Source organism: Leptidea sinapis, chromosome 29 (genome assembly GCF_905404315.1).
Source record: "Leptidea sinapis chromosome 29, ilLepSina1.1, whole genome shotgun sequence".
Classification (NCBI taxonomy): Eukaryota; Metazoa; Arthropoda; class Insecta; order Lepidoptera; family Pieridae; genus Leptidea; species Leptidea sinapis.
This window is the reverse complement of record NC_066293.1, coordinates 4145409-4170714: the sequence shown is the minus strand read 5'-3', so window position 1 is coordinate 4170714 and position 25306 is coordinate 4145409. Positions and strand designations below refer to the sequence as shown.

The 25306-nt window shown below is 35.0% G+C and overlaps 1 protein-coding gene across 1 annotated transcript; it reads left to right on the top strand.

Annotated features, from left to right (window-relative positions):
• The first annotated feature begins 373 nt into the window (after window positions 1–373).
• On the top strand, window positions 374–24670 carry LOC126973633 (acyl-CoA Delta(11) desaturase-like). The gene is made up of 5 exons (XM_050820978.1): window positions 374–667; window positions 19004–19275; window positions 19531–19705; window positions 22086–22247; window positions 24179–24670. The coding sequence occupies exons 2-5, from the start codon at window positions 19077–19079 to the stop codon at window positions 24630–24632; spliced, it is 990 nt and encodes a 329-aa protein (XP_050676935.1). The 5' UTR covers window positions 374–667; window positions 19004–19076; the 3' UTR covers window positions 24633–24670.
• Window positions 24671–25306: the final 636 nt, after the last annotated feature.

The window sequence follows — 25306 nt, the reverse complement described above, 5'->3', positions numbered from 1 at the left end:
TTGGAACTTAAACTATATTTATTAACTTAATTCACTCCTATATGTGCACTTTTTCTATTAATTTCAATTTTTAAACACTAAGTCAATGTTTACACTCGCTTAGCGCCCTCTAGCCTTCTATTCAAAATATATATATTCAAAATGCAAAGGTGTTTATTTATTTATGTATTAAATAGCCAACATTGTATACAATATAAATCCTTGCATAGTGTCAAAGATTTGCGGCCGTTTTTGATAACCTATCTACTCTTAGTTTAACTTACGGAAACATTGCTGTCACCGTTCAATGACAAGATCTTTTCTATCTATAGTTGCGTCTAATATAGTTATATTCCAATGCTTTATGTGGATAGGTTATTGAAATGTAAGTAAACGTAAAAGGATAGAGTTGTCTACATCTAGTAAATTAAACTAAAGATAGATAGGTTATTGAAAACGGCTGTTAGTTAACATTAACTGGAATTTTGGTGCAACCGGGCCTAAATCAAATCAAAATCTTTCAATTTTAATCGCACAATATTTGCAGTACATTGCACTTATATTGGGTTAATATAAATGTTTGTGACACTTGATTTTAAGCGTTAATTTGTACATCATTAGTACAAGAACGGTCGTCAAAAGAAATTAAATAAAATTATTTATTTTTATTAGCGATTGGAGTGATCTTGTGAGTATTCATATATTTATTTATGTCATCATCGCTTGTACATTATTCATAATAATGTTTTAATTTGATTTGTACGTAATTATAAAAAGTGTAAAATAGACATTTACGGAGATTTTTGAAAAAAGTGAATATCTTAAAGATCATTTGTACCCGTTTTATTGATGTTTGAAAAAAAAAATTGTTCTTGTTTCTATAATATACCACCTTATTACCTATTGGCTAGTGACCTTGTCTGTGCTGGGGGTCCCGTTTAATATCCCATTTGTACAATAACTAAATATGATACAGGGTGTAACCAGGCGATTTTTCTTCAACTTATTCTCGCTCGGGCTGCCCGTCGTATTCTGGGGAGGGCACAGAACCGCGCATGTCCCAGGGCAAACGAGGCAGTAACACCACGGCACCCCGCTCCAAGCTCAACGTGGACTTTTGCAATATCACACGCCATAAGTTAGGATATCATCCCCACCATCTGGATGTGTGGCGGTCCTCCACAGTGCGCTTTTCAAGGAGCTTTCTTCCACGTACTACAAAGTTGTAGAATGAGCTTCCTTGTGCGGTGTTTCCGGGACGATACGACATGGGTACCTTCAAATAAAAGGCAAAAGGCATAAAAGGCATTTATTTTCTCAAAATTGATTCCTTTAGAATTCTTTTTGATGTCATTTCTTATACTACTAGATACTACTACCGCTTCGGAAACAAATGGCGCTCTGAGAGAGAAGAAGCGGCGCAAGAAACTCTCCCAGCATTCTTTTTTTTGCGCTCGTTTCAATAAAAATATACAATATTGTACTGTCATTTCTATCGCTATAAAATAATCACAATCTAGTCCCAGGCTGTCCGATCATTTAGATATTCAGCAGTGGAGTAATAGGATTTACGACAGAGCCATTTTTTTATAAAACATTTAAATTTATTTATAGATAATGCCTGAACAGTGGCTGGGACTTTATTGTAGAAGTGTATACATTTACCCTTAAAGCTATTATGTATCTTATGAAGCCTACTAGAATTAGTTACAAGCAATCCCTTATTTCTAGTGTTATAATATAAACGCGTACACCTTCCTTTAAGGCCGGTAACGCTCCTGTGATTCCTCTGGTGTTGCAACAGAATGTGGGCGGCGGCGATAGTGGTTTAGTATTTAAAATACTACAGAGTTACTACCCGGTTATATATATACTACTATTACCTGACCCGACAAACGTTTTTTGCCATATAAATTATTTTTAGAGTTAGACCGTTTCTTAGACATTGCAACATTAATATTTTTTTCGAAAATAAGAGAATTTTTCTAAAATAAACGTAGCCCAAGTTACTCCTTATTACATCAGCTACCTGCCAATAAGCCCGTCAAAATCGGTCCATCCATTTCAGAGATTAGCCGGAACAAAAAGACATACAGACAGTTATTATGGTGTTTGTACTGTATATATATTCTGTAATACATTTTGTAAAAAACGGTTATTTACATATTACAAACAGACACTCCAATTTTATTTATATGTATAGATATAGGTATTAATATCCTAATATTATTACTAACAAATAAACTACGATTAATTTTTTCTATGGTTATTGATTAATGTCAAGGTATTGAGTTGTGATTATTATTATTATTCTAATGATGAAATATCAATTAAAGAATCGGGGTTAAATAAACACATAATTATGTTTCTGCAAATACTATTATTGCGACACAGAAAAAATTATCTATACTTATTATAAATTTGTAGAGATCAAAGGAGGATGGCGAGAATGGACCCACATAATTTAGAAAATATGGAAGCATCTTACAAGTTCATATAAATTATGAACATCATTTTATACCATGTCTATATAAAAAATATTGAGGCGCTAAGATATGGGAGACAAAACAAAGAAATTATTATAATTGATTAAAAACTAACTCAACTTATACCAACGGAACGTTTTGCAAATCAAATCAAATCAAAGTCAGTTTATTCACGTAGGTCACGGAAATGACACTTATGAATGTCAAAAAAAAAATTCTTATTAAATCTACCGCTACTTCGTAAAGGGTTGAGCTAATGAGTAGAAGTAGCAAGAAACTCATTGCCACTCTTTTATATCAAGATTTACATTTAAGTACTTACATAGATTTACAAATCATTTCAAATTACAATATAATATGTGAAATGTATTATGATGCAACAGACACAATCAAACGTCAAATAGTCAATGTCTTACACGAGTAAGTCAAAAAAGTAAATGTAAATTAATACAAAAGTTATTGAGTACAGTAGCTGTATCATCCACATACACCATAAATAAATAAAGGTATTCTGTGAGCATTTTATAAGCGATTATAAATAAATAAATATGTATATATCCATACATATCGAAGGTGGAAAAGCAAAATTTTCTAAACGACATGGAGGTAACTCTACAGGAGAGCCAAAAGAAATTCGTGATTTCAGAAAATAATTAGTAAAAAAATATCGGTTTATTGGATTAAGTTGACTTCAACGAAATATAATTGCTAATAATACCTTTTATTATCTTCATTGAACATATGTACGTAATGTTGTGTTTTAAACGAGTTAGTGTCGCTTAGTAAATTTTGAACAAAAATGAGAAACCGGAAAAAATTACCTACCGACAAGAAACAAATTATTAAATACAGGAAATAAATTGTTTATACTTCTTTTTGTATTTTTTAAGACCGGTAAAAAATCCTAAGCCTGAATCCAATGTTTTCATGATCTGGGCAAAATTGGTCAAACACCTTCCAATTGTTGTTAACAACAGGATAAATTTAACCAAGTAACAATATGTTTGTGGGTGTTGACTGAAATATTTTAATTTGGGGCTCGAAAAAAATGAGTACATAAAGCTTAAATTAAGACAAAATAAAGAAAACATTTTAAAATCGACTCACTTTTATTTTGTAACATAAATAATGTCTTTCGTAATAGTTTTAACAAAATAATAATAATAAAAAATCACTTTCTTTAATTCTTGGAAACAAATGGGAAGACAAAATCACAATCTGTTAATATTATTAAAAAAACCTGAACTACTAAAATCCAAAATCAGAACTGGTTTCGTTTTTACAACCAGCCATATATAGGCTTTTTCTACCTATCTAGATTATACCGATGATTTATAAATCAATTAGACTAAAATGCTTAAATAGAAATCTATGTACGTAGCAGATTTAGTAATTAGGCCATCCAATTCCTTTACCTCTTCCATTAATGCAAGATCTTCGCTTCATAGCTGTAAACATAAAAAAAATACAAAAGACTTTTAAAATCAAATAGAAAATAATTTGTATAACCTAGCTCATGTAAGTAGTTGTAAAATTTATTATTAAATTATTCATTATCTATAAACTTAGTTACATCGAAAGGTGAAAAAATTATTTTAATGAAATTACTTACTTTAGCAGTCTGACCGGCGTGAGTGCAGACACACGGGATAACCAAGCGACGGTGCGTCGCGCCCTGAATGTGTTTTTGTTCCTAACAGCCCTATTAAGCTCATACCGCAATGATACTAAACGACAACGTATCCCTTACAAATCTGCCAACCGCCGTATTCATATAAAAATCAAATCACGTGACATATATCTAAGCGACAAAAATGTTTATAAAGTAGGCAGGTCATGTTTTACCACGCGGCATACTACCAAATTGAATTTATTCAAGAAAAAATTACTAAACGTCATATTTTAAATAGTGAGAAAGGGCAATTATTGACTCACCGCCAAATTACAATAACTTACGGTATGGTAAAAATATCTGTCACAAAAATAAAAATTAAGCAAGAGGGCAAAAATGTCTTAGTGTGTTTTTTTTAATTTTTGGGTCCGAGTTAAAAAAATCTAAAAGCCAAAGTACTAAAAATAAAAATCAGGGAAAATTTACTATGTACAATATCTTATATTGGAAAATTGTCTATGTGGCAATTTTTATAAAAATGTTAGAAAGTTGTCGTTTAGTCGCCGAAAACTATAAAAAATCACCTAAGATTCGAATACCTAAGCGACATCAGAAGTCTAAGAAGAAGAAGAAGAAGAGTGAGACTGAACGATGCAGTTTTTTTTCTGAATCGTTTGTCGTATATAACTAACTCAATATCGCAAAAAGTGTCGCTTAGTAAATTTTGCCTTTCCACCGTCGATATTGCGCAATTGACATCTTATTTTTTTGACATGACAGTCCTTTTATTGAATTAGGCGTTACTTTGCGGAAATCCATAATTATACAAATGATTTAAGTTTTCTTTAGTGTTAATTCCGCCAATATTTGTTTTTAAAACAATTCGACACGTGTTTCGCCTCTACACGAGGCATCCTAAGGACGTTTTGTCTCGCCAAAATCTGGCACAAGTCTCGAGTAGAGGCGAAACACGTGTCGAATTGTTTTAAAAACAAATATTGGCGGAATTAACACTAAAGAAAACTTAAATCATTTGTATGACAGTCCTTGATATAATTTCTATGGATGTTTTGACATCATCGTACTATCTATTCACTCAAATAAGTAGTAATTCACAGCAAAATTGATTTTTTTTTATACTAAAATGAGTAGGTAACTTCTTTAAAAGAATCGATACCTGCTTGAAAAACGAATGAATTGTGAATTCTCAATTATTAGCACTTCTTACTAATAACCTTAACTATCTCACTGCTGGTCAATCTTCCACATAAATATTATATAATCTTTTAGCGGACACGGACGAGCAAAAAAATAAGGACTCCGTGTCACATTACATAACAGTGAGGAACCAAAACAAGCCGGTAAACGTGTAAATACATAGCCCCACGCATAAATAAATAAAATAAATAAATAAAAAATAAAAATAAAAATAGCCTTTATTGCAGCAACTACATTACATTTAAATATATTGCATAACTTAATTATTAAAAACTTTTCTTGCTGCGTGTCCCTCGACATAGGCCTCCTCTAAATTTTTCCAATTCGTTCTATCTCTGGCTAGACAAGTCCACATGCTTCCGACCAAGTTTCGGATGTCGTCCTCCCATCTTTTGGATTGCCTGCCTCTTTTTCTTTTTCCGTTTCTGGGGTACCACTCCGTCACTTTTTTCGTCCATTTTCCAGAATTGTCTCTGATCATATGGCCTGTCCATCGCCATTTTTGCTGTTTAATAATTTTGCTTACATTTTTAAATTTTATTTTTTCTTTTATGTCCTGCAGCTTCATTCTGTCTCTCAATCTAACACCTAGGACGCTTCTTTCCATAGAATTTTGGCAAGTTTTTAGAGTTGTGAGATTTTTCTCGGTTAGGGCCCATGTTTGTGATCCATAAGTTAAACATGGTAGTATGCAAGCATTAAAAACCTTTCTTTTGTCCTTAATGAGAATATGCTTGTTCTTCATCACTTCGCTGAGCGACCAATATCTTTTCCAGGAGTTCGTGACCCTTCTATCGATTTCTTTTGTCATACAGTCTTTGATTGATAATAAATGCCCCAGGTAAACGTATTCGTCTACATATTCAATTGTTTTACCATCTACTTTAATTTCTTTTTTATTAGAGTTTGTCATTATTTTAGTTTTGTTTACGTTCATTGTGAGGCCTACTTTAACACTTTCCTCTGACAATTGTTGTAGCATATGCTCTAGTTTCTTTGAAGACTCAGAAAATAGTACTATATCGTCCGCAAATCGTAGATGGTTTAGTTTTTCCCCATTTATATTAAGTCCCTCACTTTCCCATTCAAGATTTCTGAATATCATTTCTAATACTGCTGAGAATAGTTTGGGAGATATAGGATCTCCCTGTCTGACTCCTCTTTCTATTGGGAAGTCGCTGCTGGTCTTATCCAATTTTATTCGAGCTGTACTTTTGGAGTATATATTCTTTAAAATATTTATTATTTTTCCATGAACTCCTTGAACTTTAAGAGAGTTCCAAATTGCATCATGTTCTAGCGAGTCAAAAGCTTTGTTGTAGTCGACAAAACCTAGATAATATACACAGTTGTACTCTTTAAATTTTTCTAATATTTGTTTTACCGTGTGTATATGGTCTACAGTCGAGAATTTTGTCCTGAAGCCTGCTTGCTCTTTGGGTTGGTTCTCGTCTAATACCTTAGAGATTCTTGATAGTAATATCTTGGAGAAAATTTTATATATGTTTGCCATCAAACTTATCGGTCTATAGTTTCCAATATCGTTTTTGTCACCTTTTTTATAAATTAATACTATAGTTGATTTAGTCCAGTCTGCCGGAATGCTTTCAGTTTTCAGGATTTGATTAAATAGTACAGTGAGCTTAGGTGCTATTATAGGTAAGGTGGCTTTGAGCATCTCATTTGATATTTGGTCAGGTCCTGGTGCTTTGTCGTTTTTCTGTGATTTGATAGCTGAAACAGTTTCACTAAGAAGGATCTCCGGTAGAGGATCTTTGTCTGTAATAACATCATATTCATTGTCTTTTACATTTTCCGCTAAGTTTCGATAATTTTTAGAACTTTTGTACAGATCACGATAGAACTCGGCTGCAGTTCTTATTATTTCTTCCCTATTCCTAGTTATTCTATTTGTTTTATTCTTGAGATTAATCATCCAATCCTTTTTGTTCATCAGTTTTTTTAGTGCTTTTCTTACTCCTCCAGTTTTGGTAATGTGATCTTGTATAGTTTTATTTCTTTTCTGAGTTATATCTTTGCGTATTTGAGATCTTATTTTTTTACTTAATTCTGCAATTTTAGTTTTAGTGGCCTTATCCTTTTTTGAAATCAACTGTTTTCTTTGTTCTATCAATTTCTCACTTTCATCTGATAGAGTCTTTGCTTCTGGTTTACATTTACCCACGCATACACTTACACTAATACAAGCCGATCGGCCGCCATTATGAGATTTGCCATCGTCTGTGACAGATCAGTTTGTGTCGCAATAAAATATTTTAAAAATTCCGTCGTGCGTTATGAAAAATTGTAAAAACAATACTATAAAAGTATTTGTGGAAATATGATTATTTAAGGGAGAAAAAATTGTGTAACTGGTATACCCCGTAACCGCACACACACTAGCATAATGCAAGCAGCATTTGCTAATATCACGGCGCGGATTACTTCTTTTTTTACTAGTCTGTGTTAGCGGACAGTAATTAGGCATAGACATAAGATACAAATTATAGTTTAAACAATAGATAATAGATGTCGTTTAATAATTTTGGGTTATATTTTACTTTGAGCTAATTATATCTTTTTTCTCCCACTTTTTTAGACTTATTTACGATTTGCTTTTTCTTAATTTTGTTACGTTCTACAATTATTAATAAGTTTCATGATGTACGCCACTTCTTTCAGTGGGTCCCAAAATACACGCATTCCCGCCATCCTCCTTTCTGTACAAAGAAAAAAAATGATCAAAAGCAAGTCAGGGGGATGTAAGAAGAGAAATACAACAAGTCCCGATGTTTTTTTCTGTTTGTACGGGCTAATCTCGGAAACTATTGGACCGATACTCTAGATACTCTTCATACTGGAAAATTGAAGAGTTCCCGTGGGACAGTTAAAAACCTCTTCTTACTTAAATAGTGTAGTACACAACAACGTATGCACATAACTTAATAAACTTTAGCATGTTGATACCTTATATTGCCGGTCTACGTTTTAGATACTTTTCATCCCGAAAAGTTAAAGAGTTCTCGTGGGAAAGTTGAAAACCTCTACTTACTTATATAGCGCAGTACACAACAACTTATGAAGATTATCTAATAAATTTTGGCATGTTGACACCTTATATTGCCGGTGAACACCTTAGATACTTTTTATCCCGGACAATTAAAGGGTTCCCGTGGGACAGCTAAAAACCTCTGCTTACTTATATAGTGTAGGAAGCAACAATTTATGCACATTATATAATAAAATTTGGCATGATATATTATGTTGCCCGTCAACACTTTAAATACATTTCATCCCAGAAAATTAAAGAGTTCCCGTGGGATAACTAATTTGTAAAGTATCTTATATTGCTTAGTAAACAATAACTTATGCATATTATTTAATGAACTTTGGCATTTTGATAATTATATTGCCGGTCAACACCTTGGATACCTTTCACCCTGGAAAACTAACATGCGAAAAATAAAATACTATAGTTTCTTATATATAAATTTGTCAAACTTGTATTTCCTGTACATATCAGAATCTTGCTTACTTAACAGATATGTAAAGTAGATAATCTCTGTCTATACTATATTATTTAAACAAATATTTGAATAGTTATGACAATGTCGATAAACAACCGAGTGCGCGATATTGTGGTGCGGTCTGGTGCAGGCGGTGGGACGGATTGCGGGCGACCGGACGGCTGCGGGTGGATCCAGTTTCAATTAATTTGCATTTTCAATGACTATCAACAAATCTCAGGGTCAAACCCTAAAAGAAGCAGGTATACAATTAGGCATGCCATGTTTTTCCTAACGCCAACTCTACGTGACTTGCTCACGCGTTTTTAAATCGTAAAATCTGCATGTTTATGCTGACTGAAATAAAATATTTAACAAGTTACCTTTAATTTTTGCATAACTTTAAATCATCATATATATCCGACCTATTTATCCTTACAAACTATAGCGTTTATAATACCTATTGGTGAAATCACACAATATAATTGTTCGAACACTTATATCTGGAGAGCGGCTGGCCTGATTTTCATGATTTTTTATTTGTTTGATTTGCCTCTGTCCCGAATCGCAGAATAATATAAAATCATTGAAAAAATGACGAAAATAGAAAATACTTTCTTTCATTTAAATAATTATCACAATTTTTTAGAGGATAATCTTTTTTTATGGAAAAGGAGGACTAAAGACCGTACGGGCCTGGTGTTAAGTGATCACCGCCGCCCAGAGAATGTTCTCTTGCAACACCAGAGGAATGACAACAGCAGTGCCGGCCTTTATCTCTGGATCTACTTAACCGATTTTAAAATTTCTGTTACGAATAGAAATTCAAATTTTTGTGAGTGTAATATATATACTACATATATATTAACCCAAAAAAACAAAATACTTTTACATAGTAGTTATATTTGTAAAATATGTCGCGGTCGGAGAAAAACCGTCGAACCGTAAAAATAAATTTTATGGCAAAAGTTTGCTGGGTCAGCTAGTTAACAATAAAAGTCAAAACGTAACAATGAAAACTTCAAAAACAAAACAGGGACAGCACGATAATATCACGACATGTACCTAACGGTAATGAAACTGCATACCGTACTGACGTAACAATACGAGCGCGAGGGGGTGAAAGGGGGAAGGTAATTCACGTTCCAGCGAGGTCCAGAGATAACGTGGCCGTGTTGTAATGACAAGCGTAGCTGACTGTGTACGACTTGTCAATAAAAACCGATTACAGTAATAATTTGCTTTCCTTTTCCATTTTCGTGTTTCTCTGTTAGAGATGTTCTTTTTTACTCTATACGCTAATAATAATTATAAATTTTAAACATTTTTTAACAGCTAGTATTTTGTGAGGAGCTGGTGTCTGAAGTAGATTGACCCTGTATTGATCTGATCAACTGATCACCAGGACCTCACCCCCAGATATAAGGATCACAATGATTAAAATAGTATACATCTGTACTAGTAGCTAGAAGAGCATTAATAACAATAGATTACTTTAAATTTGTAAATTCCTAGTGATATAATGTGTGTGTGTTTTTGTGTGTGTATGTGTGTGTGTGTGTGTGTGTGTGTGTGTGTGTGTGTGTGTGCTTGTGAAGGCGTACTCTACTCTCAGTTACTATTAGTGTAGAAGGTTTTCAGTAGAGGTATAGTCCAATTTCTGTAGCCACTCTAGCCTACGCTTGCATTTAGTTCTGTTGAGGTGGTAAATTGACAGCACTTTGTTTACCTTATTGTAAAGGTTATTTTACATTTTTAAAGGTTACCTTGAACACAGAAGAATCTTCGGGAGGATCTAGTATTAAACAATAATTTTTCGTTTATAGAGTTCGATAGTTTATAGAGTTCTGTAGTGGGATGGTAGATTGGTAATGAGTTATTTACTTTCTTTGGGCCCTTTCTAAATTATTAAATATATTGTTAGTCAATTATTAGATAATATGTTGTCTAAAAAGTAGTTAATACATCTAATATATAAAATTCTCGTGTCACGGTGTATGTAATCGAAACGGCTCGACCAAACAACGGCCAACATCTATTTTTCATCCCCCTAAATGTTAAGGGTGGTCCACGCCAATTTTATTTTTTTATCTTTTGTCATTTTTTTTTAAATTTGTTTAATTATGATTCGGCATTAAAAATACACACAACTTCAAATTTTCACCCATCTACAATCAACATTTGCTTTTGTATCGCGATTTTAATATTATTCTAATCCATCCACAGACACGCAATAGAGTTGCAATATGGCAATCGAATATATTGATTATTGTAGTACGATAAATTTTATGTACGATATATTTGGTAGATCTGAGAATCGGTCGTCATCTATTTTTATACCCCAAAAAATTTAAATTATTGATTTTTTTATTACTTTATATGGCAATACAACGTTTGCTGGGTCAGCTAGTTAATTTATAAATAAACTGTCATTAAAATTGAAGAAAAAATGTAAACATTGCGTAAAAATGGTGTGGTTTTTTACTTTAAGTTCAAAATCAGCTGTACATTCTTAATAACAGAATCTATTAATACCTATTATAAATAGCAGGGGTCACTGTACGACTGTGAATCATATTATGTTAGTAAATCTTAATTTATCTTGTATTCAAGAGCAATACAAAAATTTCCAAGGTCGCGTTTTTACCAGCAAATTACTGTCTGACAAAAAATATGAAGCGATATATTTTTTTATTAAAATACTTCAATAAACATGACATGGCTTTATCGTATTTGTACAGTAATTCTAAAAACAAATATCAAAAGAAACCAAGATCACAGAATTATGTTGCATCTTCCTCGTCAGTTCGACCTGTTATAGTTAACAAGTCATTGTACTTGTTGGATGCGATTACTAATTCATGATTTAATTACCATCGTGTTCACGAAGCATCCTTCCTTACACAAGCAATGAATTATCTTAAGGTCTATATAGGGTTATTGATGCGTCCAAAACAGGATCATTTATATTTAAACAACTGCCGAAGACAGCAAGCGTCGCAAATATGTTGGTCTCAGTGAGTCATACATCTTTGTGCCGTTTGGTGTCGAGACACTTGGCCCGTGAGGCCCAGAGGCGCGGATAATGTTCAAAATACTATCTTCGCGCCTCAATAAGGCTACTGGAAACTCAAGCGCTGGCAGCTATTTGGGTCAACGGATCAGCCTTGCTATCCAACGCGGTAATGCTGCCAGTATTCTTGGTACGCTTCCACGTAACGATAGTTTTAATTTTATGTAGTCGTAGTATTGTAAATATTGTTATAAGATTTGTTTTGTTTGAATAATAAATATTATAAATATTTAAACATCTTATTTTTGATTAAGGTTACATGAAATATGTGATATTTATAATGTTATTCAACTTTGAACATAATTCAGATATTGGATGCAGCATCTTACAAACTAATTTGTTTTAGTGGCCGTTGAGTCCTTGTATGTTCTTCTCACGAGCTCTAATTTTTCCGAATATATGGTGGTTGATGCAGTGGTAATTTAAAATAAATATTTATAACTAGCTGACCCAGCAAACGTTGTATTGCCATCATAGTTAAAAGCTGTAGTTAATCCACTAAGTATAGGTAGCTAGAATAGAGTTCGTTTTTTACCTCCTGAGAAACAAAGATTCTAATTAGTTATTCATTTTTAACTATTCTTTCAATTTGATTTCTGAAGGGTGGTACGCTCGTTTGTCCTCCTATTCCATAAAAAAAAGATTTGGAAATTTTCTTCAAACAAAACATTCCTTCTTATTTTTGTTCGTGTAGCTCTCGTCTTTCTTTGCCGGCAATATCTAAGGAACTAAAATTCTCACTCATATCGTAATTAAAATAAATAATTTTCTCCTCTTCTACAAAGTCGCTTAATTTTCAATCACGGCAATCTTCGGCTTCATTATTCATCCTCCAGTCCTTAAATCTGTGCTTTGAATTATTTTAGAAGCAATTTCAAGTGACAAAACACATGATATTGAAGTTCTTTTGTTTTGTACGGCTCCTTGATATTCTTCTTTTGAATAACATGTGCTCTTCTTCTACGCCTTGCACGATAGCATATTGCAATCCAATCTTGCATAGAATACGCCCCTATGCAGGGTTGGATAAGAAAAATACTTTGCTTTAACTGAAATACAAATCACACATTGTATATCTCATACAAAATGCAGCCTATTCAGTAAAACAATGAATCCCTTTCACAAATAATAATAATATATAATAATAATAAAGCCTTTATTAATGATTTTCCATTTGATTTCTACATTTTAGTGTTAGTATGTTAGTACGGTTAGTCGACAAACATGATTATTTTATTATTAACTTTTATGTTAGTAAGTTATAATGCATGCACTATGTGAGTTTTCTTGATTATTTTCAAATGGATCCCAGTTGGGTTAAGGCCTCCTCCATTCCTTTCCATTCCTTTATATTTTTTCCTTTTTCAAGCCAATTAGTTCCGCCAGTCTCTCTTATCTCATCGGTCCACCTTTTATGTGGTCTGCCCACATTTCTCTTTCCTACAGGTCCCTTCCATGTTGTGGTCTGAATGGTCCATCTAGCGTCTGTTAGTCTGGAAATGTGTCCGGCCCATTGCCACTTTAATTTTAATGCTTGATTTAAGGCATCAGTTAATTTTGTTTTCTTCCTTATCTTCTGGCTATGTATCTTATTAATTTTTCTTAATTTAAGCATGCTTCTTTCCATTCCGCGCTGACATGTCCTAATTAAGTGTTGTATTTTCTTCGTAAACACCCATGTTTGGCAGCCATATAACAAAGTTGGATGAACACAGGATTCCATTACCGTTTTTTTGAATTCCAAGCTGTAGTTTCCTTTTAAAATTTCCTTCTGGCTCCAATATTTTTTCCAGGCTAGATTTATTCGTCGGTTTATTTCCTCTTCATGACATATTATTTATTGAAGGATATCAGCTTTCCTAGGTATATATATTCATTCACAAAGTCAAGTGTTTGTGATCCGGCGCTTATTGGTACTGATAGACCATTTGTCATAATTTTTGTTTTCTCAAAATTCATTTCCAAGCCTACTATGGCACTTGCTTCATGTAACTGATTAACCATAGATTCCAGTTGCTTTGGGTTCTCATTAAAGATGACTATATCGTCGGCAAATCGAAGATGACTTAAGAAATCTTTGTTGATCATAATACCTCTATTCACCCAGTTTATGTTGTTAAAAACTTCTTCTAGTACGGCTATGAATAATTTAGGGGACAGTGGGTCTCCTTGTCTGACTCCTCTTTCAATCCTGATGTCTTTTCCTTTAGTTTCTAATTTAACTTTGCAAACACTGTTCATATATTATTTTTTATTATCTTTATGTATTTTAAGTTGACCTTTAGATTATTTAGAGTATTCCATATGGCTTTGTGGCTAATGCTATCGAAAGCTTTGCTGTAGTCCACAATGGCTATGTAGAGGGTTTTATTATATTCTTTGTACTTCTCAATTATTTGTTCGACTGAATGTATATGATCCATTGTTGAGAAACCGGATCGGAAGCCAGTCTATTCTTTGGGTTGTGTGGCAGATGCGTTCTGTGATCCGGCTTAGTATTATTGATGCAAACAGTTTATAAATACTAGACATAAGACTAATGGGTCTATAGTTAGTTATATTATGAGGGTCTCCTTTTTTGTATAACAGTACTATTTCTGAAATAGTCCACTGCAAGGGTATGGTTTCTGTGGTTAATATTAAGTTGAAAAGTCGAGTGAGATGAGTTGTTATGGCAGGTATTCCTATTCTTATAGCTTCGGTCGTGATTCCATCCGGACCAGGACTTTTATTCAATTTCATTTGTTTTATGTGTTTTATAACTTCCGTGTCTTTGATTTCCATAACATGAGTGTCGGTAATATTTGAGTACTCGAAAATTTCATTTTCTGTGTGTCCATCCGTACATTTATAGAGCTTCCTGTAGTAGTCAGTAGCCTGTTCTAGTATGTCTATTCTTGAATTCGTTTCTATTGATCCCCTACTCAGTTTTTGGATCCATTTTTTTATGTGATATTAATTCTTTCTTTGCCCGTTTTGTACTTCTATATTTAGCCAGATTGGTTTCTATTATTCTTTTTCTATATATTTCGTAGTCTTGTTTAATTGATTTTTTTGTTTCTTTGAATATTTCACTAAGTTCATTTCTAGTTTTTCTATCTTTAGATTTTGTTTTTATAAGTTCTGATCTTTTTTTCAATAGGCTTTTTGTTGTGTCATTTAAGATATTTTTTGACTTTTTTGTATTTAGTTTTAAATTTAATCCCTTAGTAATAGCTTTTTCCAATGTATCGTAATATGTTTGTACATTATTTGTGTTTTGTTTTCCTTGCTCGAATTCTGATAAACATTTCTTTAGTTGTGTGATATATAGTTCTATTTCTTCTAGTGTGGTCGGGTGCTTTAAAGTTGTTTTAAAGTTTGTTCTTTTCTTCTTTTGAGTTCCAATGTTTAATGTAGCGCGTAGGGGTCTATGGTCTGAAGCAAAGTTAATATTTGTAATAACTTCTATATTTGTAATAAGTTTTGGTTTGCTACATAATATAAAGTCGATTTCATTTTTTGTTAATTGGTTTGGAGATATCCACGTCCATTTTCTACTCTCTTTTTTTTTGAAGTACGTGTTCATTATTGACATTTTGAATTCATTTGCAAATGAGATAAGTTACTCACCTCTTTCATTACGTTTACCATAACCGTATCTGCCCATAATAGGGTATTCATGTTCTTTCGGCATTCCTATCTTTGCGTTAAAATCTCCTATAATGAGTATAGTACCGTGCGATAGATCGAGAGCCGTTCTGATGTTATCATAGAACATTTCTATTTCATTTTCCGGTGCTTTCTCAGTTGGGGCATATACTTGTATGATAGAAAGATATAGCTTTGCGAATTTTAACTGTAGGAAGGCTACTCTTTCCGAGATTCCTTTATAGTTAACTATATTGTTTTTATGAGTTTTATTTATAAGGAATCCGACTCCGTATAAGCCTTTAGTCTGTCCTATGTAACATAATATATGGTCAGTGTACTCTTCGATGTTGCAGTTGTTCCTTCTTACTTCAGAGAGTCCCATTACATCGAAATTGATGTTTTCAAGAGCGTGTGATAACTCTAGGTACCTTTCATAAGATGATAAGGATCTTACATTGTATGTACATATCCTTAGTAGATTGTTTCTTGGGTTAGTCTTACAATTTTGTATGTACGTTTTAGATGGAGGGTATTGGTCTAATTTCCCACGAAGACCACTCGGGTTGGGAAATGTTTTTCTAATGTTATGGTTACTTACTTGTTCTTTTGTGTGCGGGTTGTTTTGGTGGCCGATTGCTATTTGCTAACTACTGTGCTCTCCTGTGTTTTGTTGTTTTGATGAGGATGGATATGAATCTGATCTGCAGCGTATTAAATCGAAAGCGTTGACGAGACTTGTATTCGTTGTAGTTTTTTTGTTATACGAAGCGTATTGCTTTCGCGGATTTTGTGCTACCTCTGGTGATGTCAATTCTTTTCTTTTGCGGTTCTTCTGGTTTCTGTGTTTACCTTCCTTGATTATTAGTTTGTCATAACTTATTACCGCGAATTTTCCTTTCTTTCTTTCTTCCATAATTTTTTCCTGTAGTTGTTTTCTTATTGCTAGTACTTCCTTGGGGAAATCTTCTGTGATGTAAGCATCTTTCAATTTTCTTTGATTTTTTAGTAGATCATTTCTCAACCAATAATTTGTAAAGGATATTAATATTGGTCTGGGCTTACCTTTTTCTCCTTTTCCAATTCGAAAAATGTTGTCAATATCCCTGTTGGTAACATTTATTAGCATTTCATTTTTAAATTTTTCGACTGTCCATTCTAATAATTGTTTCTGTGATTGTTCCATTTCTTTTATGCCGAAAATTATTAAGTTTTTCTTCCTTTCTTTGCGCTCGTACATTTCCAATTTGTTTTTTAGATTACTGTTATCTCTTTTTAATTCTTCAATTTCGAGTACTAGAGGTTTTAATTTTTCGTCTATTTGTGATAAAATTTCTTTAGTTTGGTTGTTCATTTCTGTCTTTATTTTGTCAAAAAACAATTGTAATTGCGATTCCATGTTGATTCTTAAAGTTGTATTCGCCCGTGGACTATAGTGGAGCGTAGCGGTTCGTTTAAGCGAGACGTAGTATTGCGTAGGTCGCTACGTAGCAGCAGATACTTGTTTCGTAGCTGGGGTAGCACTCGACTCGGCGACGATGTTTGTGTACTAGAACCGGTTCGTGTGACTTGCCGTTCTCTGAGCGAAGTGCTCGCTATTAGACGTCTTATGTGTCGTAGGTCATGGTTTTTTTATTTATTCACTGCACTGGTCTTGGAGTTTTAAGTGTTTTTGCAATTAAATAATTGTTTTTGGCACTATTTATTATAATACTTTATTAACTTATAGTACGTATTTGAGTATTTTACACTTTTTTTATTTAGAGAAACTGTTTATAGTAATATAAATATAATTTATTCACGGAGCGTAAAGAGACGCTGTCTACTCTTTCGGCGCGCGCACACAACCCAAAAGGAAAACTGGAAAAGGCAAATTGGCTTCGACGAAGCTGGGCGTTATAAAAAACGACAATACTTCAACCTGGCCCACATTATAGCGCTCTACAAAGCGCAGGTCCGGCCACATCTGGAGTATTGCTGTCATCTCCGGTGTGGCGGACCCCATTATCAGCTCCAACCATTTCACCGCGGACGCAGATCAGCTCGAATTATCAGGGATCCAGTGCTCTATGAACAGTTAGATCATTTGGCGTTGCATAGAGACGTCGCTTCATTCTATGTCTCCTACCGTTTTTATCACGAAGAGTGTTCCGAAGAGCTGTTTGACCTAATTCCTGCCGCCAAATTCCACCTTCGCCTGACATGGCAATAATTAGGATATCATCCCCACCCTCTGGATGTGTGGCGTGTTTCCACACTTTCTTCCACATACAAGAGTGCTGTGGAATAAGTTTCCTTATGCGGTGTTTACGATAGGACATGGGTACCTTAAAAAAGCGAGTACATCTTTCTAAAAGATTGGTAATTCTCCTATGATTCCTCTCTTGTTGCAAGAGAATGTCTTGTCGCTGATCTTTTGATGGGGTGATAAGGAAAACAGACTTGTTGGGGAATTAATTGAAATACATACTAGAAAATAACTCAGCGATGTTATTTGAAATACCGATTGTAAATTACATTTTAAAAAATTTCCTCTTGTCAATGGCAGTATTCAGCAGACCACACCGCACCGAATACTAGTTCTTTTCTATATTATTCTTCTCCTGAATCACTTTTCACTATTTCTTCTTCTCTTCCTTCTTTTCCTTTTAACTTTCGAGTCTGAACTAGAACTGCCGTAGGCCACGCTTAGTACGGCTTACATACCCCCGAATCTTTTCTATTTTCAAAATGATTCTCTTCCATTCCATCTTTAAATTTAAATTATACCAGAAATAACTCTCTATATATCTTTTAACTATTTTTATCCCGCTTAAACTTTTTCCCATCCTTTTTTTCTCCTCTTTTCGATTTGATCCTGAACTTACTAGAAATTTCCTTTAATTTTACAAACCCAAAAAATTCAAAATATAAAAGCTTTTAAAAGATTTAAAGGTTTTTAAAAGCTTTTAAAGGTTTTTAAAAGCTTTTGACGTAATACTATGCCTTGTTCAATTGCGAGAGCTGAATCTAACGTTCCCCACGGTCTTTATCTTCAGACACTCTTTTATATGATTAATTTTAGAAAAACAAAATTAAAAATTGCATTTTCTCCGAAAATATTAAAACATAACACCTATCAGCATTGAGGTTTATAATAAAAGGAAGACAATGTTAGAAATAGGACTTGATACAACTATACTGTGCGCATTTTTATAGGTACTTACTTCATTATTTCAGCCGGAAGACGTCCACTGCTAGCCAAAGGCCTCCCCTAAAGATCGCCATGACTATCGGTCCTGCGCTGCCCTCATCCAACCTATTCCGGCGATCTTGACCAGTTCGTCGGTCCATCTTGTGGGGGGCCTACCAACACCACGTCTTCCAATACATGGTTGCCATTAGTGGACTCAACTGCACCAACGGCTATCTATCCGTTGCGTATGTGCCCTGCCCACTGCCAATTCAGTTTCGTAACCATCTGGGCTATGTCGGTGACTTATATATAAATCGATTTCAGGCTGAAAGCTGATCGAAATCTCCGTTACATACCGAGATCTCTTAAAGGAAGCCTGCAGTTATAACAATTTAAAATGGCCCCAAATCATTCCGACGGAGACTTGTTGGTGCAACCATTCGAAGACCTGGAAAAGCTGGTGCCTGGTCGTATTACACCCAGGAAGTACGTCATCGACTACCCACACGTGGCGCTGTTTGGTTATGGAAATGCAGCAGCCTGTTATGGCCTATATCTGGCTATTACTAAGGCCACCTGGAATACCATTATTTTCAGTAAGTTTTCGGAGTACTGTTTTATGATGATAAGAGACGAAACGAGCAAGATGTTCAGCTGATGATAATTGCCCAATACAATGCAGTGTCGCTCCGAATTCTTGAAAAATCTCCTTGTGACATAAGATGTTAAGTCTCGTTTGCCCAGTAATTTCACTACCTACATTACTTCACTACCTACATTAGACATTGCTTTCCAAATGAAGGAACTTTTAAGATCTTTTTCATTTGTTTTATATTTCGTGATGATTTCAGATTGGTTAATATTTGTGCTGGCGTCTGTCGGAGTGACAGCCGGCGCTCATCGCCTGTGGAGTCACCGGGCCTTCAAAGCGAAACTTCCGCTTCAGATACTTCTGATGGTGATGCAGACTCTGTCATTCCAGAGAACTGTGGCTCATTGGGTACGAGACCATCGGTTGCATCACAGGTACACATCACATTGCATTGCTTTAGGCATTTAAAATTTATTTTCTAATAAAATCTTTTGATTAAGCAATGAGCTTACGCGGAACAGGAAGATGTCGAGTAATAAGAGTAGTGACAATTGAGTGAATGAATGAAAGAAAATTATTGCAGTAAACATATAAAATAATGTAACAGTTTGTAAATAATTAATATGGTAGCGCAATGGTTGCACAAATGCATTCAACTCTGAATAACCTAAATAATAAATTATAATGTTGAGTCATTATGGATAAATTTATGCTAATATTAATTCAACCCTGTTTATTGCTGGTCACTTTAATTTACCGGATATTGATTGGCCATTAAGAAAATTAGGCGGATATAATAAACTACATACTAAATTAATTGATCTGGTAACTGAAAGCAACTTATATCAACTAGTAACAGACATAACAAGAAAATGAAATGAACAAGAATCTCTCCTGAACTTTAAACTTTGCAATGATGTAAACCTGTGCACAAACATTGTACCACATATAGGCAAGAGTGACCACCAAGTACTGTTGGCGACCCTAAGTGCAATTAGAAAATAGATACCCAAGCATGGTAAAACTCCACTGTAAATTTTTTTCAAAGCTATAAATGCTACAAAGCGATTTCGAACTTTATACAAAATGACTTCTTACCTTCATTAACAGACGTAACTCATGCTTGGACTGATTGAAAGTACGGACTGGATAAGGCTATCGCGCAATATTTACCCTTACAGAAGACTAAAAAGGCATACAATGTTAATAAACCATGGATTCGAAAAAAATAAATAAAAATGAAACAAGAAATAGCAACTCGGTGGAATGGACCAAAGACTATCTGTTAACCCTCAACATTGACAATTGCTCTGTCCTGCATATAGGAAATAATAACTCAAATAAATGTTATATTCTCAATTTCAAACAGCTCAAAAGCATTTCCAACCAAAAAGACCTGGGCATAACTGTAACCCATAACTTAAAATGAAATGAAGGTATATTGAATATCACAAAAAGAGCTAATTCGTTATTATACATCATAAGAAAAGCATTTTAGCATCGACAAGGAGCTGTTTTTAAAAATATACAAATCATATTTTCGCCCATAACTGGAGTATGGGTTTCAAATATGGAGACCTTACTTTCAAAAAGACATCAACATCAAGCTACAAAAAGAGAGCTACAAGAGTCTGAGGCCTAAAAAACAAAGACTATGGGAAACGCCTTGCACTCCTTGGACTAACTACGCTAGAAGAACGAAGAATACGAGGAGACTTAATTGAGACATATAAAATGTTGACGAGGTATTATAATGTCCCTAGGCTAAGCCGTATCTTCATTATGAAGTAAAACAAGCATTGCAGGGGATACTTGTTAAAACTATCACGCAATCTGTGTACAAGCAATCCCAGACATCACTTAATGGCAAATCGAGTAGTGGAAACATGGAATAGACTACTACCAACAGTGATAAGTGCATCATCAGTGAACTCCTTTAAAAATAGACTGGACAAACATTTACTTACACAAGTGCAGTGATATAGTCGCATTAGCACCAGATTCTGCTAGTGTATTCAATAATAATAATCAGACGACCTTATCGATCTCTTCCAGGTAACCTGAACGTGTAGGAGATTTTATTTATATCTTGATATAAGTTAATAAATTAACATAATATTAGCCAGGAGGTTAGGTGAGGTGAGGTTACCGGATGTCTTATTTATGCCGTACCCTAAACCCTCCTACAAAGTCGTTGTATGGTACATCGTGTGGTTTTAGTCGGTTCGATTCTGACATACTACTCCACCGAAAACCCCGGTGCGGTGACGGGACCTAGTTATTTCCACACGAAAAAAGCATACAAGCGTAGTTGTGCCGTCCACCGCTGAGCAAAGACGTCCCCAAAGATCTCCAAGATGATCTCTTCCAATCTATTCCAGCGATCTTCACCGGATCATTGGTCCATCTTGGGCAATACTGCGCCTTCTAGTACGTGTCGTAGTCACCCGGACTATGTCAGTGGTGATTGTGTATATTCAATTTTAAATATGTTCATTTAATACAGTAGTAGTATTTCATAGTATTTCGAACAACTTAATGAACATCTAAAACTACTTACTACCCATTTGGTAATTTATGCCTCAGACCTGAGAAGAACAGGCGCAAGAATTCAGCAGATTCTTTATTTTTTATAAAATTTCGTTACCATTAAATTTATTTAAATAGTCTGAGGGCTAGCTACGGCTCAAACCGGAGCACAAAAATGCTTACACATTATTGTTTGACGGCAGAAGAACGTGCTTGCCGCTGGTGAGTAAAGATATCGTTTGAATCGATTAAATTTTTAAATTTTGTTTTAATTTCATTGAACAGATACAGTGACACCGACGCAGATCCACACAATGCTTCCCGCGGCTTTTTCTTCTCTCACATCGGGTGGCTGCTGGTCAAGGAACACGAAGAAGTGGAGAAGAGGATCAAACATGTTGACATGAGCGACATACTCACCAATCCTGTGCTGAAGTTTCAATATGAGTAAGTATTTATGGAATATGAGAATAAATAGCATACTGTTATGTATTTAGTAGTAACCAACACATACATTATCTTGGAAGACTAGGGAAATCACAAAAGTGTTGCCGGTCTTTTAGGTGGGTGTTCGCACTGTTTGGTACCTATATTATAACGATCTGTTAACGTCGCATAAGTAAGTTCTACCACAGATGGGTTGTACGTGAAGAAAGTTTATTTGAGCATCGTGCTGTGGATGAACGACACATATGCAGATACCGAGGATGACAGGTTTATGGCTTGAGGTATCAGGTTGGAAAACTCTTCGTAATATTGCCGTGATAGGTGCAGTACAAGCGCGTGTTATATAGAGACATGGTCAATTGGTTGAGGTGATACTGGGTGCTCCAGATCAAAGATAAGGGTCATCATCATTGGCCGGAAGACGTTCACTGATGGACAAAGGCCTACCACAAAAATCTCCATGACGATCGCTCCTGCGCTGCCCTCATCCAATGTATTCCGGCGATCTTGACCAGAAAGATGATTATTATAAATACTAACTGAGCCTTACATAATACATGTATGCGCAAAATTTTCATCAAAGCCAAGATAGGTTTGCTTTACAGATAACGATGTATATCCATCACTCCAAATTTCTAGAGCTATTATTTCGATTGTAGGCGAGGCTGAAGAAGGGGAGTTTTTGAATAGCGGGGATAAAATCATGTTCTTAGTTTTTTCTTCTAGTCTTAGTGTCTTCTTCTTTGTCCTGTTGTCTCCTGCGAGTTAAATCAATATATCCATTCTGCGTCTTTTCCCAGACCTTGATAAGTCGATAGAACATTCATATTTCTTCCAAAGATCATTTTTCTTATTAAAATTTGTTTACTTTTTAGCTAAGTGTACCTTACAGCTTAAGTTAATTACGATTGCCACACGATTGCTTTATCAAGAGTATCATGGTTTGAAATTATAGATTGTCGGTTCTAATGGATAAGGCAGGTAGGCCATCAACAGACAAACAAGGTTATCTTGGGGGTAATTCTGCTATTACAATTAATGATTGGCTAACATCTCGTACACCTTTTAGAAAGACATTGCTTGGCATAATCGCTGGAATTGTTTCCGCCAATACCAGCAGCCGTGATTCACCATGGTAAATTCAACCTCAGCACGTTAACGTCTCATATTCCTCAACAAACTTATAAAAAGATCTTATTACTGATCCTCTTATGATAAAGTGACAGCATCTGCCCACCGCAGTACAAATATCATTTGAGTCAGCACATCAGAAATCGATTAAGGCGATCAAGATCCTTCAGATAAAAGCACTGCATACAGCAGTACTGTGCTGTAGTTCCGCCGCGAACGATCACTGCGCATGTGGTAATTTCTACTTCTGTGAAATTGAGTCCATTTTAAATATATTATTAGGATGGTCACGACCTACATCGACTGTTCATGAGAGTAATTGAACTCGATAGGTATATAGTAGCAGCTCTAGTAGCTGTTTAGTAAACAACTTGTTTATTCTTTCTTTTTTGTTGTTTATTTTGTAACTGTACGACATCCTGCGAGAATACTCCTTACGGATTTTTGATTCTGTGAGTCAATCAATTACTGAACGATGGAGTGAATATTTAGTGCCATACCTATAACAAGCTATGCAACCGCTAGTGTATAGTGGGTATAAGTGTGTAATGAGTTACTGGTACCTACTTAGAAGTATCATCAACATCATCAGCCGGAAGGCGTCCACTGCTGAACGAAGGCCTCCCCCAAAGATTTCCACGACGATCGGCCCTGCGCTGCCCTAATCCAACGTATTCTGGCGATCTTAGTTAGAAGTATGTTACGAACTATTGCGACGTGTAATAAATAATTAATTTTTTGCGGAATTATGTTGATATTTTTTTACCCTGTAGTGATGATACCAATAGTATTGTTTTTAGCTTCGCAGAACCGTTCATCATCATCGTGAGCTTGCTATCTCCAACAATAATACCGGTCTACTTCTGGGGAGAGAGCCTGAACGTTGCTTGGCATCTGGCAGTCCTCCGCTGCACCATAAACCAACACATGACCTTCCTGATCAACAGCGCCGCTCACATTTGGGGCAACAAACCCTACGATCATAGAATTAAGCCAGCCCAGAATCTGTCGGTGTCAGTGGCCAGTTTCGGAGAGGGCTTCCACAACTACCATCATACTTTCCCCTGGGACTATCGAGCTGCAGAACTTGGGAACAATTGGCTGAATTTGACAACGCTGTTCATAGATTTCTTCAAGTGGATCGGATGGGCTTATGAGCTGAAAATCGTGGATGAAGATACTGTGAGGAATCGCGCGAAAAGGACTGGTGATGGAAGTGACCTTTGGGGGTTGAATCGAACTATGCAGAAATAGTTATGCAAAAAACAATAGAATAAATACATTATATTGTTGATTTTTGTTTTTATTGACCTAGTTAATCCATTAAAGTGATGAAACCTTGGTATGATGCTGGGTCCAAGTATAACTAAAGATGACGAACGAAAGCTATATAGAGTTAGTTGAGGTAAGAGAAAAAGAGGGAGGCCTTATGGTTATGAGTATTAAGCGGCTTGAATATAGTTCAGGTACAGTTCAGTAACCCTGTTTTACTGCGATCATTGTGATATATTGTGAAAGCCAAGGTTAATTATAGCTTACTGCTAAGATTGATTCTTTGCATGAATCTTGCTGACGATCTCAAGTGGTTGAAGAATTGGTCTTTCCAAAGCGATGCTACGATTAAGCATTAAAGGACCAATTAAAGAGAGCGTGTGAAACGTGGTATAATCTTTACTATTAGAGTATCTACACGCACTGTAATCTCTGAGGCCTAGGATTTATAGGTGTTGTTTAGCCTACAGTGCCCCGTTAGCGTCCTGGTTAGGATACGTAAGTTTTCCCTACTTAGTCCTACTGCCTCATGCGCAGCCCTTTTGTGAAATACTTGGATTACGGTTCTGAAATCGGTTAACTTTAATTCACTCTTGCGAACATGAGGGGTTAAGGGTTGATGTTACAAGACTCCTTGGGAAGAATTTTCGTTTATT